The 14,865-nt window shown below is 38.6% G+C and overlaps 1 protein-coding gene across 1 annotated transcript in view; it reads right to left on the bottom strand.

The window, feature by feature from the left end:
• Window positions 1-14,865, bottom strand: part of KCNH8 (potassium voltage-gated channel subfamily H member 8) — a 446,156-nt gene that overhangs the window by 133,260 nt on the left and 298,031 nt on the right. The window contains exon 7 of the mRNA XM_061167954.1: window positions 13,911-14,118. Coding sequence (XP_061023937.1) covers window positions 13,911-14,118 — 208 coding nt within the window. The remainder of the gene's footprint in view (window positions 1-13,910; window positions 14,119-14,865) is intronic.

Below are 14,865 nucleotides of genomic sequence, written 5' to 3' on the forward strand. Positions count from 1 at the left end.
GATATGTTATTTTAAAAACTTCATTGATGAATCAAATCTTGGATGTTAAAAAAGAATGTAATAAAAATAACTCCAATAAAATTAGAAAAAGAAAATGGAAGAAAATTATTTAACCCTGCTGCAAAGGTGTTTGATTAAAAAATTAAATTTGTATGAAGAAGTTTTAGCAAGTTTGTGTAGCCTACTGGATGAGAAGTCAGAAATGTTGCTATCATTCTAATGAGGATGTCTGTATCCATTAGACAGCGGAAACATCCTGAGGGGCAAGAAAGCTAGCACGAAACATTCATAGGATTAATATAGGATGTTCAAAATGGTAGGATCAAAACATCTTGCATTAATCAAAATCAATTCCATTTTTGGTTGAATAAAGAATTTTAAATTGTCTGATATCTTTGAATGTAACTGTGGACTCACAGAAAATAGAGAATTTTATTAAATTAATTCCATTAAGCTCGCCACACAAAGATGGAATCCTTCCCTTCTAAAGGATGAAAAGTATTTGATTCACTAGTTTCAATGATGTCAAATCTATTTTTAAACTTGGCAGTGGTAACAAATTGCTAATGTCTCTCTCTCTCTCCCCTTTTCCCTATCAATCTCTCATACACAATCAATATGCCCATGATATCAGTAAAGAATGCCCACCAGATATGACTGGCTTATAGTGTTTACCAAGCACGTACTCAACAGAGAAGTCACAGAGAGTCACATACCCTCAGCCGTCAACAAAAACCACTGGATTATTCATTAAAAAATATGCAACTCTTCAGAGTCCTATTACACCACAGTATTATTTTTTGGATTTCTGTAGATACATTTGCATTGCTATGAATAAATGTTTTTGCATGAAACTTATAAAACAGTGTATTTGAAGACCAGAATCATGTATATTCACTATGACAGGCTCTTCATACAACTGAGGTGCTAACTGATCTTTGGAGTTGTTTTGTTGGTAATTCTCAAGGCGGTCAGAGACAGTCCCTATGTATCCCAAACTATACCATTTAGCCACAGAATAGCTTTGCAACCTGTAAACCTAAACCAGGATATTTAAAAAATTAATGGAATTATCTGGCACTAACACATGATTTTATGGGCAGATGATAAAATTAGAAATACTGCCCTTCTTCTGCGGGTCACATTCAAAAAACTCAACCTTGACAAAATTCCATTTCAGGCTAGAAAGACTGCTAAAAATAAGCCCATCACTGCTAACCATCAGGATCAGGTTTTTCGGTAAAGACGGCAGGCAATCTGGACACTGACTTCTATACTGTAAATAAAATTACAGCAAATTTACCGTAAATATAATTTCTTGGGAACAGAATCAGCTACTGTAGTTATGACTTCAATAAAGTGCCACACATTGGAAATAGCAATGATGACAGCCACATCAACAGCAACTGGTCAGCAGTAAAATTAACATGTACTGAAGATTTAGCAACGCTTCCCTGATGGCTAAGCGGGTAAAGAATCCACCTGCAATGCAAGAGACACAGGAGAAGTGAGTTCAATCCCTGGGTCGGGAGGCTCTCCTGGAGGAAGAAATGAAAACCCACTCCAGTGTTTTTGCTTGAAAAATCCCATGGACAGAGAAGCCTGGTGGGTTATAGTCCAAAAGGTCACAGAGTTGGACATGGCTGAGTGACTAAGCACTACGCACTTATTTAATCCTCAAGCACCTGATGAAGTAGCTAATCCTGTGTCTAAGTTATAGAACCGGAGATCGCGCCTTAGACAGGAAAGACAGGTAAGTAACACAAGCAAGACTGACACAGGGAATAAATGGGAGAGGCAGGCTTTGACATGAATCTAGAACTCACCTTCTTAAAAACTGTCACCTGGCATCTGACCCTGTGATATCAACAGAAGTTCGCAGGGGACTGTGAAGCCAAAGGTCAACTTTCAACATCTTCAGAAGAAAAAATGGATATAGATTTCGAAAGCTACATAATCTTACATGGACATTAGCTTTTACTCTGTCTTTTAATATTTCAATCGACTGAATCTGCCAATATCCAATGTCTGTCAGTCTGTTTCACTTTGTTATAGAGACTGGTGGTGTGGAAAAATAAACCAGGATGCAAATCCATCATTTTTAAAAAGGTCTTCCTAAATCATTTCTATCTACAGTGGTGTTTTTGGATTTTAGTTTCTGAGAAACTAAAGTTGGGTTTTGTCTCTGTCTTTCCTGATGAATCAGAATGGAAAAAACAAAAACAAAAAAATAAAAATCAAGACTTTATGCCTAGGTAAAGTACATGTTGTTGTTTAGTTGGTAAGTCGTGTCTGACTCCTTTGCAACCCCATGGACTGTACCCACCAGGCTCCTCTGTCCACGGGATGTCCCAGGCAAGAATGCTGGAGTGGGTTGTCATCTCCTTCTCCTGAGGATCTTCTGGGCCCAGGGATCAAACCCAGTCTCCTGCATTGCAAGGAGGATTCTTTACCACTGAGCTACCAGGGAAACCTAAAGGACATGTTTGCAAGGAAATTTTGGCAGTAGTCTCCATAGGATTGTAGACTATGAAACATTTTAATTATTTCTTCTGTTTGTAGCTGGTCAGGGAAACTCTAAATCCAAAGCGAATGATTGCATATACACACACAAGAAAGGGGAGAAAAGAGGAATTTAAATTTTTATGCCAGATGTTTAATTAGATAAAATGTTTAATTATTTTCTATTTCTTATCACGTATCCATGAGTTATGTTCATGAATAAATTAATTAATTAAAAAATAAAAATAAACACAAAACCTTAAAAAAATAAAAAATAAAAAAAATTAAAATGTCAAAAAAATCTAAAGTGGGGAGATTGTCCCAGTGAAAATTCTTTATAAATTCAACTGCCTTTATAAAAATATTCATATTAATACATACCAAGTCGGGAGGGAGAGATTTGGAGTTTCGGATGGACATTTCAAGCTGCTATATTTAGAGCAGATAACCAACAAGGACCTACTGTATGGTGCAGAGAGCTCTGACCTATATTCTGTAATAACCTAAAGGGAGAAGAATTTGAAAAAGAACACATACACGTATATGTATGGCTGAATCATTCTGCTGTGCATCTGGAACTGAAACAACATTGTTAATCAGCTACGTGCTGTGTGTGGGGGGGATTTCCCAGGCAAGAATACTGGAGTGGGTTCCCATTTCCTTCTTCAGAGGATCTTCCTGACCCAGGGATCAAACCCTCGTCTCCTGCATTGGCAGGTGGATTCTTTACCACTGCCCCACTTGGGAAGCCCTTAATCAATTACACAATAATATAAAATAAAAATTAAAAAAACTTTATTCCTCAATTGTGTGTGCAATAAAACAGAATCACTAAAGAAGAAAATCCATATGATTAAGATAATAAACAGAGGAAATCATTTTGTTAGTTCAACTCTATAGATTGTGAGATCAATTTTAACGTATATACACTACTATATATAAAACAAGAACAACAATGACCTATTGTACATATTCAATATCTTATAATACACTATAATGAAAAAGAATCTAAAAAGAATATATATATTAATATGTGTGTGTGTGTATTACTGAATCACTTTGCTCTATACCTGAAACTAACACTACACTGTAAATCAACTGCATTTCAATAAAATTTTTTTTAATTAAAAAAATATTTGAAAATAGAATGTGTATTCCTTTTCATGAGAATGTGCAGTTAGACTAAATCTGGCAAATATCACAAGGAAAAGTATTTTCTGCGTTTCTCCCTTCTGAGTTTGTAATAAAATTCCTTAAAAAACTATATTTATCAGGTCACATCTTCTCTGGCATCTATTGTCTTGAAGATTATCTCTGCACATCTATCAATAAAGACTCCAATCCATTATTTTGGTCACAGCTTCCTTTTTACTTACTCTGTGTCTGGCATGAAAAAAAAATTTTTTAAAAATTAAAAAGTTCTGAAATGCTTAAATATGAGAGATTTACTCCCCAAAGTCCCAGTTCTGAAATTCTCTGGAAAGATGAGAGGTGGGTCACCCCTCATCTATCTTGGTCTACAGGTAGGTCGTGGCTGGCCTCTCAGATGGTGCTTGGCTTCTCCATTTGCTCAATGAATGTAGGCCCCCTTCTCCTCCAGACTTTTCATTTTGTAACCTGTCTGTGGAAGAGTTTTCTAGACTAAACAGATTCATCTCATCCACTTGCCATTTCTCAAATACACCGTGAGAGTTGCTGCTTCTGTGTCTTTCTTCACACTATGCCCCAGGTCCGCCCCACCACCTAAACGTCCTCTAACGCAGCCTCTCCAAAGCAGTGCTCACTTCCTAAAGCCCAGCTCAAATGCCGTCTTCAGGGAGATTCAGCTAGAAGCACTTCAACTTCTTTCTGAATGACCAAGGAAGTTTTTGCCTGTACAAACTTACGCCAAACCAATATTTAAAAAAAAAAGAAAAATTCTGAGTATTTTTATGTCCACCTCTTGAATTTCTAAAAACAAAGTCCACTTCTTGAAGGCAGGCTCTAAGATTCCTTGGTTTGATCACAGCTCATAATACTATCCTTCTTAGGGCCTCAACAAATATTTGTGTTAGTTGCTCAGTCATGTCTGACTCTTTTCAACCCCATGGACTGTAGTCCTCCAGACTCCTCTGTCCATGGAATTCTCCAGGCAAGAATACTGGAGTGGGTTGCCATGCCCTTCTCCAGAAGACCTTTCTGACCCGGGGATCGAACCCAGGTCTCCTGCATCACAGGCAGATTCTTTACTCTCTGAGTATTTCTTTTATAGTAAATACTGATAACTCTGTAGGGTTTAAATGCAACAATCTCAAAGGGGTCTTTTTCTGCTTTATTTTTTCTATATCTTTAGTCTTTTAGGAAAATAATATGCGGAACATTAAACTGTCACTTATTCCAAAAGAATTACTATGATTAATATACTAGCTGGAAAGAAATAATTGTATCTTAAACACATTTGATGATGTCTTCTTAAGACAGCGACATAATTTATTTTCCTGGTAACTGAACAACTGTGCATGAAGAATTTCAGATTTGAGGTCTTAAGTTTAAAGAATTTTCCCCTACAAAGAGTGGGACTAAGGTCTTAAGAAATTAGCCCTTATTCAATTGGCCTTTTATGCGTTAGATTACAACCATTTTTATATTTCAAAGGTAATATACAAAAATATCACACTGGAATTTAGGTTATGTTATTTTGGGCAGAAATGAAGCCTGCGGTTCTGGCAAGATTATGAACTTACCTTATGTGCAAGCCTTTCTGATAGAAACACCTGGAAATATACATATTCTTTCAAAAGAGGAAGTAAAATGTCCATATGCAAAGACAAGGAATAGCAAGTCTGCTGGCTGACGCTGTGCTGGGGATGGTGTTGGGGAGACAGGGATCACGGCTTGTAGGAATTAGTAGTGTCATGGCTGCAAGATGGTTCTTTCACAGTGCACAGGAAAGAACACTGAAATCTCACAAACACTGCACCGACACCTTGTATACAACTGGGACATTCGAAGTGTGATACACAAGGTGAAGGGTAGAAATAATTCACCCAACAGCTTACAGAGATGATGAGGAAAACCAGAGTTTGAAAAAAAAGCAGCGTCTTGAGGTTAAAAATTCAGACTTGTGCCTTGCATGCATTAGTATCTAAATGTATACTCTCCGTGAATCACTGAAACCTTGAAGCTAAGAAATTTTTAAACATTTGATCCTAGGGCAACAGTAAATCCTACTGCTCTTGGCAGAGGCAACATACAAACAGCAACCAAAATTCTGAATATTCTCATAGCTCGATCTGCACAGGCCTTCTCTGGTGGTTCCGACAGTAAAAGATCTGCCTATAACACGGGAGACCCAGGTTCAAACCCCTGGTCAGGAAGATCCCCTGGAGAAGGAAATGGCAAACCACTGTAGTATTCTTGCCTGGAGAATTTCATGGGCAGAGGAACCTGGTGGGCTACAATCTACGGGGTCACACAGAGTTGGACAACCAAGTGACTACCACGCAATCTGCATGGGGTCACAAAGAGTTGGACACGGCTGAGTGGCTTACATTCAATCTGCATAGGATCCTACAAGGAAGAAGCTCTATTAAAGATGAATTCACAATTAAATTAAAAAAAATAAAATAAAATCCATGAGGAAATATTTCACCTTTTGCAAGAGTTAGATGAACCGAAAATTAGCACATGATGAACTTCAATTAATAAGGTAAAACTGAGGCAATACAATAAGATAGTATGCCTTTTATAATATTTAAATTCAATTCAGAAGCTTGACCTAATGGAAAAAATTAAGAAACTGGAATTATAAAAAAGGAACCAAAAAATTATGGAAAATCAACAGAGATCTGAAAAAGCACCAAATAAAATTTCTATATATAGTTGGTCAGAAAATAGTTAATAAGGATCTGTACCATATGTATAATTAAATTCAGAAGCTTGTTATAATGGACACATATAAAATTTTGAACTAAAATTATATTCAAAAAATTGTATGTACATAATAATATCCTGACACATAAAGAACATATTCAATTAAGCTTCAACAGACACTGAAGAATCAGTATCGCAGAGACCATAACCCATAAATGTAATTAGAAATCTGTAACAAAGTTTTAACTTCAGAAATTTCATATAATTTGAGTAACAACTTTTGTGACTTCAACACTTAGAAGTGTATAGCGTTAAATACATTATTTAGGAAAGAAGAGAAGTTTCAAATTAATGAAATTGAGGGTCTCATTTGCCAAAGAGGAAATCAGAATGACCCTCTCCTGCAAAAGAAAAAAAAAATGTATATATATATACATATATATATATATTCTGCCTTGTTGTACTTTACTTACTCAGAGAATGAAAATTTAAATAAGAATTAGACATTTTTTTATACCCTCTACTCCCCGACACCCTCCAAGATTTTCACAAGTTTCAAAACATTGGGAACAACTGCTGATGAAGCTCTGTGGAAAAAAACATATACAATATGACCAACTGAATAATTAATTAATACAACTGCTTCAAAGAAGAATTTGACAATTTGTGCTAATTCTATAGATGCACATGCCTTTGACCCAGAGAAATTCTTGCATATGGACACAGAGAAACTTGTATTTGATTGCTCATTGCCCACTATTTGTCACAGTGAGAGGTGCAAATGAACTCAGTAGGGAAATGGGTAAGAAAGGGTGAGAATCAAAAGGATGAGACAACCGGCTTATTGTACAATAGAATTCTATTAAATAGTTAAAAATAAACATGTAAGATGTATAACCATGATGGACTGATCTTGAGAGAAAACGAGTTCAATGAGAATGTAAAAAGACACAAAGAAGAGAGAAATCCCAGCTCCTGTGTATATTATCTGTGTATCTGGGCAAATCACACAATCTATGTGCCTTGGTTTTCTCATCTGTAAATAAAGATGATAACAGTTTTGGTATCATAAAATTATGATAAGATTAAATGGATTAATTCCTACAAAAATGCCTAGCACCTAGCACCGAGAAAGCCTCGTGAAAGGTTGCTGTTGCTATTATCATTATAATTGTTGTTACTACTACTTCTTATACGTGTGATGATTTATATGGAAGATAATGAGGGAAACGAGAAGAAAACAGCAACCCACTCCAATACTCTTGCCTGGGAAATTCCATGGAAAGAGGTGCCTGGTAGGCTACATGGGGTTGCAAGAGTTGGACACAACTTAGCGACTAAACAACAATGTGGGAAAATAATATCATATATTGTTTTACTAATATATGTGCATTGTAACAGCAGCATCTCAGAAAATCTTATCACCAACTTGAATAGTAAGGAGGAAAGACAGAAGGAGCAAGGCAGAACTGAAGGACTGTGGGGCTCTGGCTTTCTTTTTTAAAATTTATTTATTTGGCTACACTCAGTCTCCGTGGCAACACACAGGATCTTTAGTTGCATTAAGTGGGATCTAATTCCCTGACCAAGGATCCAACCTGGGTCTCCTGAAGTGGGAGTGCAGAGTCTTAGACACCGGACCACCAGGGAAGTCCCAGACTCCTGGTTTTATCTGTAATGCTGTACTGATTTTAAAAATAGAAATAAAATAAATATGTTAAAGCAAAATGTTAAAAAAGATGTAAGTTTTAGAAGGGGACCATTATATTTATTCTAAACTTTTGTGTTAAAGATATTTCATAGTTTAAAAAGTAAATTTCCAGGAAATTTCAAAAATTTCAAGCTTTAGGGGTTTGTTTCTGTTTTTTTGTAAAGTGGGGTTGAAAATATCTAACACATGGGATTTTAATAAAGATCAGATGAGATAATGCACACAATTAGGCACTGCACCATGTATGTCGTAGGTGGCGCTTAATAAATCTAAGTGAAATATTAATCTAATATAAATAATTTCCAAAAAATGTAAAGAAAGAATAAATTTCCAAGTCATTTTTCTACTCATTAAGCTTATTTCTTGTTTACGTGTGAAACAGTGCACAGATGTGATGGGGATTGGAAAAGCGCAGAGAAGTGAAAAACCAGAAGAGCTCCATTGGTGTTGGTTTAGGACTTTATAACTGGGAGTATGAAATTCACAAAATGTCAGGAGACTTTTTAAAACTTTGCTGCTCAAAGTGTGACGTGGGGTCCCACTCACTGGGGAGGTGGTTAAAAATGCTGGATCTTGGGCTCCACCTCAAAATTTCTAGAATTAGAATCTGTTTTTTTAACACAATCCTCACATGATTTCAGTATACATTAACGTTTGAGACAGTACTTACAAAAAAAAAATTAAGTCCAGGGATCTGTCACTAGGGTCCATTTTAATGGTTAGAAAACTTCATTTTAGGCTTTTTCTCGCCTTTCTTAATTTCATATATTCCCAAGAATGAGAATCTACAGATCAAGGTTATCTAAAAATGTGTTTGTAATCCTTCACACAGAACCTGGAAATGTAGAGTGCTAGTCAACTCTACTTTCTTGAGGGAAATTTGATACAGTGATGGAAATAATCAGCTCACAATATCACAAGCCTGGTCATCTTCCCCCATCATATGAGGCTTGTAAAGGCTAAGCCGTTAATAACTACAGAGTCTTTCAAATCAATCAGCTTTTTATGATGTTTTATCCAATGAAAATCAGGAGATTTAGGATTAAAATTGTCAATGAAAATTTGAAAATGGTATCTTACTTAATCCTTTTCTTCCCATTCTAGATTTTGGGCTTTATTTTTTTTTCTTCAGTGATACACATACACGTTTAGACATCTCCAATGGAAGACTACTCTGCCAAAGGATTAAAAGATTAACAAGATTTAAAAAAAAAAAACTTCCCTCTGTTACAATGTACTCTCACCTCTAAGGTTGCAGCAGATCATTTAAAGTTCAGTATGTCACAGACTTAGAGATAACTTCTCAACAACACAAGGTAGCATTGTGGCTACAAAAGAGAGCTGCAGACCACGGTGCAGTCTTGCTGAGGAAGCAAAGCCTGGTAAATACCACTGTTAGGAGGACACAGCAGCACAGGCTGATGGGGGGAGGATGCCTCGAGAACTCCCACAGCCCCGCCTTTCAGCTAATTCTATCTACATGATGTCTGAGAGGGGTACGATCCTTTACAGACGCATTTTAATAAATGCTTTTATAGATGTTACTGTGTGTTTTTAAGCATTAGGTAAAGATGTTATTGTAGAAGACATCTTTTTTTTGTTTTTTGAGTGGGGGCTGTCTAAAATCCTATGAGAAGGCGGTCCTCTCCATTGTGTATAGTAATAGTGAGACAGAGGGCCCCACTTCTAACCATGAAAGCGTAAGGTCGGTGGTGGGGGTCCCTCTGTGCCCGGCAGTGCGTGTCTGAGCAGCTGATGGAAGCTTGGCCAATCAGCTTCTCCTTTCAGGGACAGTGAATCCCAGATGAACAGAAGGTTAGGACTCTCGCTCGCGGCATCTACAAAGGCAGATGCACATCCGAGCCATCTTTGCAAAATGTCAGCAACTGAGCTTCTTGCACTGGGGTATCTGGGCTGCCTTGGCTCAGATATTCTTTTCCCAAGTCTTATTTTCCATCCTTCTATTTCTGAGTCTGCATGTCCTACTAATGAATTCCTTTTCTATCTCTGCTTGCGATGAAGGATCATCACTAATACAGAAACGTCACTTCGTCACTGGATGCATTTTTTAGTTAATTTTTTATTGGGGTACTGTTGATTTATAAGTTGTATTAGTTTCCGCTGCAGAGCAGTGAGTCAGTTCTATGGGTCCCCAGGTGGCACTGGTTGTAAAGAACCCACTCGTCAGAGCAGGGAATGTAAGAGACACGGGTTCTATTCCCTGGTCAGGCAGACACCCTAGAGGAGGGAATGGCCACCCACTCCAGTATTCTTGGAATATTCAGTATTCCAGAATCCCAAGGACAGAGGGGCCTGGCTGGCTACGGTCCCTAGGGTCTCAAAGAGCCGGACATGACTTGGTGATTAAACAGCAACACAAGGAGTGAGGGATCCAGGCTCTTGTCTCTTGATTGTCATTCAGTAATGAAATGACCTTGAATATCGATTTGCTCAAAAACTTTTTTTACACATTTGCCATACACCAGGAATCGTACCCCACAGTAAGAAAGCAGGGGTGGACACAATTGACAAAAGCCCCTTCCACAAAAGAGTTTGTGAACCTGGAGCTGGATTTCTCACCATAAAGTCAAAGAGCTAGACTAAGGTCCTTTCCAGGCTAAAATTTCACTAAACAATAAGCCAAATCTCAAATTCCTTAAAATATGGTATAGGAACACATAAAAATATGGAGCAAAACAGAACACCAGGCAAATCAGCTTATAACTTCCTCTGATAGAATTGATCTTAGGAGTATTAATTCTTCCTTACCAAAATAGATATACTATAAAAAAGGGGCATTATAAAATGTTTTTTAAAGGTTAACTTCAGTTTGGTCTGATGCAAAATATTGGAACTCTTTCAGGAAGCATGCCTGTCAAGAACCAAAGGGAAAAAAATTATTTCAAGGAAATTAACAGGGATGAGAAAGGAAGTTCCATTTTATTCTTCGGGAAGACGAATCTGTTCTGTACATCTGATTTTAGTCAAAACATAAAGAACAATGCGTTCTCTAATCAAGTGTTATGTGTGTGTTGAATTTTCTGATTCATGGTAATTGGACCAGAAAAGGTAAAGCATATTATTAGTGGACAAATTACATAGTAAAAACTAAATTAGCCTAGACTCTCAGCTGCTTCATTATAAAATTAGGTAGGAGAGGTCATAATTATTTAATTTGTGTCCAAATCTCAGCTGGAAAATGTTCCAAATGAACAAACGATTCAAGTAATTTTAGGAGAAGGGAAAGTCCTTGTAGCCAAGATTATAAAATCCAATATTGACAGACATAATTAACATACTACCTTCCTGACCATATCTCAAGAGGTGTTTGGACAGGAAATCTAATTCTCTAAAGATAAATGCTCTGTTATTTTTTTAAATCGTAACTTAGTGAAACATATCATTTCCTTGACATGCTGTCATCATAAGATGCCCTTCCTGACACATCCCTCAAAGTTGTTGACATTGGATGGTTGCGTCTGTTAGTTAATATGGGCACTGAACTATAATAGAAAATAGATATATTAAGTACACAAAACTGGATTTGTTCTTCCATTAAAGTCATAAATCGTGAAACCTGAAATAGCCTTTCGAGCTATTAGTGTGTTTTCTCATGTTGTAGATGAGGAAACAGGCCCAGGCAGGTGAACAAAATCACGACAAACCTCGCGGCTGATGGATGTTGGAGTCTTGATGAAAGGAGAGAGTCACTGTCCTCAGCCCAGGGTTTTCCCGTCGTTGCGTTTTACCAACACTCTCTTTATGAACTGACTTCCAGCTTACAAGGCCCCATTCATGACAGTGAGCCGTAATACCCAGACCAAGAGTAGGTGTGGTAGGGGGCAATGCAGAAGCAGTTCAAGGGGGTGGCTTCTTTTTTCTTGGAAAATAAATATTTCTGCATATTTGTTGGAAGAAAAACATTAAGCTGATTAGTCAGTCTGCAGCAGGACTGGTATGTTGGAAATGAAACACAAGGCTTTCCTCCTATAGCTGAATTTGAGTATGTATAAACTGAATTTCCTTGTCTGGAAACTCTCAGACTAGACTAACCTTATGAATTAATATGAGTGTATAGGTGAGGGAAATTAGGTCAGGTCCAAAAGGCAATCAGGTAACTGATCACAAATCAGAATTAATATGGATTCACAACAAAGGCAGAGATTTAGTATTGTAACTCACTGGACAACATTAGGACCATGCTAGAGTCTGTGATGAAGAAGTTTTCCAGACAAAAGGGAAACAATACAGAAGGACAGAATATGTTTTAATCCAAGTACAATCCAGACTTTGATTCCCCTTTTAGTAAAATCTTCTTTCCCCATCTCTGTGTCCCTCTTTTTTTCTCCCTCTCTCTCTTCCAGCTCATATTCTCTTTATGTAGGATTTTTGCTTCCATTGCTTTATTGCTCTTTTTTACTTCATTTCTGAGAATGGATGTCTACAGCAAAGTATAGAAAAATGTGATAAGGAAGATAAGAAAATTATTCTGAGATGAAAATTATCAGATGCATCAGTTTCTTTGTGTAGCTCCAGGACAAAACTGAGGTGTGTAGGAACATTTTTAAGAACCTAGACAGGTGATTCAGTGGAGAAGGAAATGGCAACCCACTCCAGTGTTCTTGCCTAGAGAATCCCGTGGACAGAGGAGCCTGGTGGGCTGCCATCTATGGGGTCGCACAGAGTCGGACACGACTGAAGCGACTTAGCAGCAGCAGCAGCAGCAGACAGTAGATTCACTCCCTTGAACTTGCTTTCTTAAGTTCTCCAGCTCATTCTCCAAAGATGCCCTTTGAAGGCTTTGCATTCGCCCTATGGTGAGAGACTGGCACTTATAAGCATCCACCCAGGGATGTTCTAAATGCACTCTGCCACTAAGTGCTCATATAAGAACTTAGAGCATTTTTTTTTCTTCTTGGGAATCTCTTGCAGCTTTATCCCTGTGCAAAGATCTGAGATTCTTTCAAAAGTCCAAGATTGATTTTTGGAGAAGATAAATGAAGGATTTTCTAGCTAGCCAAGGAACAGATTCTCTGATTAAATGTCAGATTAGGAAGAAAAAATATCCTGCATAAGGTACTGTGACAATTCTCTAAAAAGAAAGACTGTGAGAAGGACACAGATATTTTAAAATAGAGAGTTATAGCCTTCAGAATTTTCATCTTCTATAAAGTCCTTGTGGTTGATATAAGTTTAAAAATATGCACATGTGCAGAACATTTCAGATTCATTTATGCAGAATTATGTAACACTTGGAACAACTCCCTTAAATTCCCATGGATTACGGGGACATAACATTTTACAAATTATATTTGTAAATATCCCATCTTCTATATTACTACAAATTCTCAAAGTATACTAAATATGGAAAGATAGTATGATAGTATTTTCTCTCTTTTTTTTAAAGGAGAAGGTAGTAGAATTTTTCTGTTATTAACTTGCCACCTCAGATAGAAATGATCATTTTCTTATGATTTAAAAATATTGTAGTGACTGGCCAGGTCCCCAGCATTTACTGTTACTTAGCCCTCCATCGGATTTTTCAAGATAAGATCACACATGACTTATCTAAACATTTCTATGCACATGCTAGTCATTTTTAAAAGTTCACCATTGAGACCTTAACCCACTGTTCTTTGAAAAAAATGCAAGGTTGTTCAGAAAACTCGCTCAAAAGCGATCACCTATATCATGGTCCCTCTCCGCACATCTCACCAAAAGGAGACAAATCGACAGTCAGAATACATATATCGATATCTAAAGCCTCATCGTTCCCTTTCTCCAAATCCTAGACAGGCTTCCCTTTCACGTAAAAATGGAAAATGTGCCGAAAGCACGGCCTTACCAACTTCCCACTTGAGGAGGCTGTTGTCTTCCCTCTCCATTTTCCCGATGACGTACCAGATGCACGCCATCCAGTGGGCCAGCAGGGCGAACATGGACATGAGCAGCGTCAGGACGATGGTGCTGTGCTGGGAGTAGCGGTCCAGCTTCTGCAGGAGGCGCAGCAGGCGCAGCAGCCGCACGGTCTTCAGGAGATGCACCAGGGACACCTGCGGGGGGCGACAGCGCTCAGCCGGGCCCGGGGTCCCGCGGCCCCGGCAGGCCCGCAGCCAGGGCCGCCCGGGGGCGCCGGCGATCAGGTCCTGTCCCGCGGCCCCTGCGGGCCGCAGCCACGGCCGTGCGGGGGCGCCCGCGATCAGGTCCTGTCCCGCGGTCCCGGCGGGCCTGCAGCCACGGCCGCGCGGGGGCGCCCGCGACTAGGTCTTGGCGCCGCCGGCAGGCCAGTGGCCAGGGCACCTCTGGGGCCGTTTCTGTGTCATTTCTTGACATAGTTACCGGAAGTTGGTAAGAGAAAGACGGGGAGGACCATTCGATTCCTCTGAGTGCTTATCTTCCTTAAGACTTAGCTTTTCCCCTGCGTATGGGACTGAACAGAACTTTCTAGAACTCTGATACAGCGCTGAAACACAGGCTGGGATTAGGACCGAAGAGGAGACGTGTCCACCCTCTTCAGCTTGTTTCATTCACTTCCCCTCTTCCATGGAACGGAGCCGCTTCATCAGAAAACTACAGACTGGTCAGTCACTGGAGTGGTAACGCGATAACTTAGGTTTCTCGTTTTTAAATAACGAGACCTAAAAACCAGAGTAAGATCCTCTCTCACACAAATACCAGCAGTGCCGCCTGCCTCCCGCGCTTTGCTCTCTATACCGCATTGCTAATAGAAAACATTTGCCTGAAGCACAGACGTTCTGAGCTCTCTGCTCAACAAACATGCTTAGGGAACCAAAAGCAAA

This window comes from Dama dama, chromosome 19, assembly GCF_033118175.1.
Source record: "Dama dama isolate Ldn47 chromosome 19, ASM3311817v1, whole genome shotgun sequence".
Lineage (NCBI taxonomy): Eukaryota > Metazoa > Chordata > Mammalia > Artiodactyla > Cervidae > Dama > Dama dama.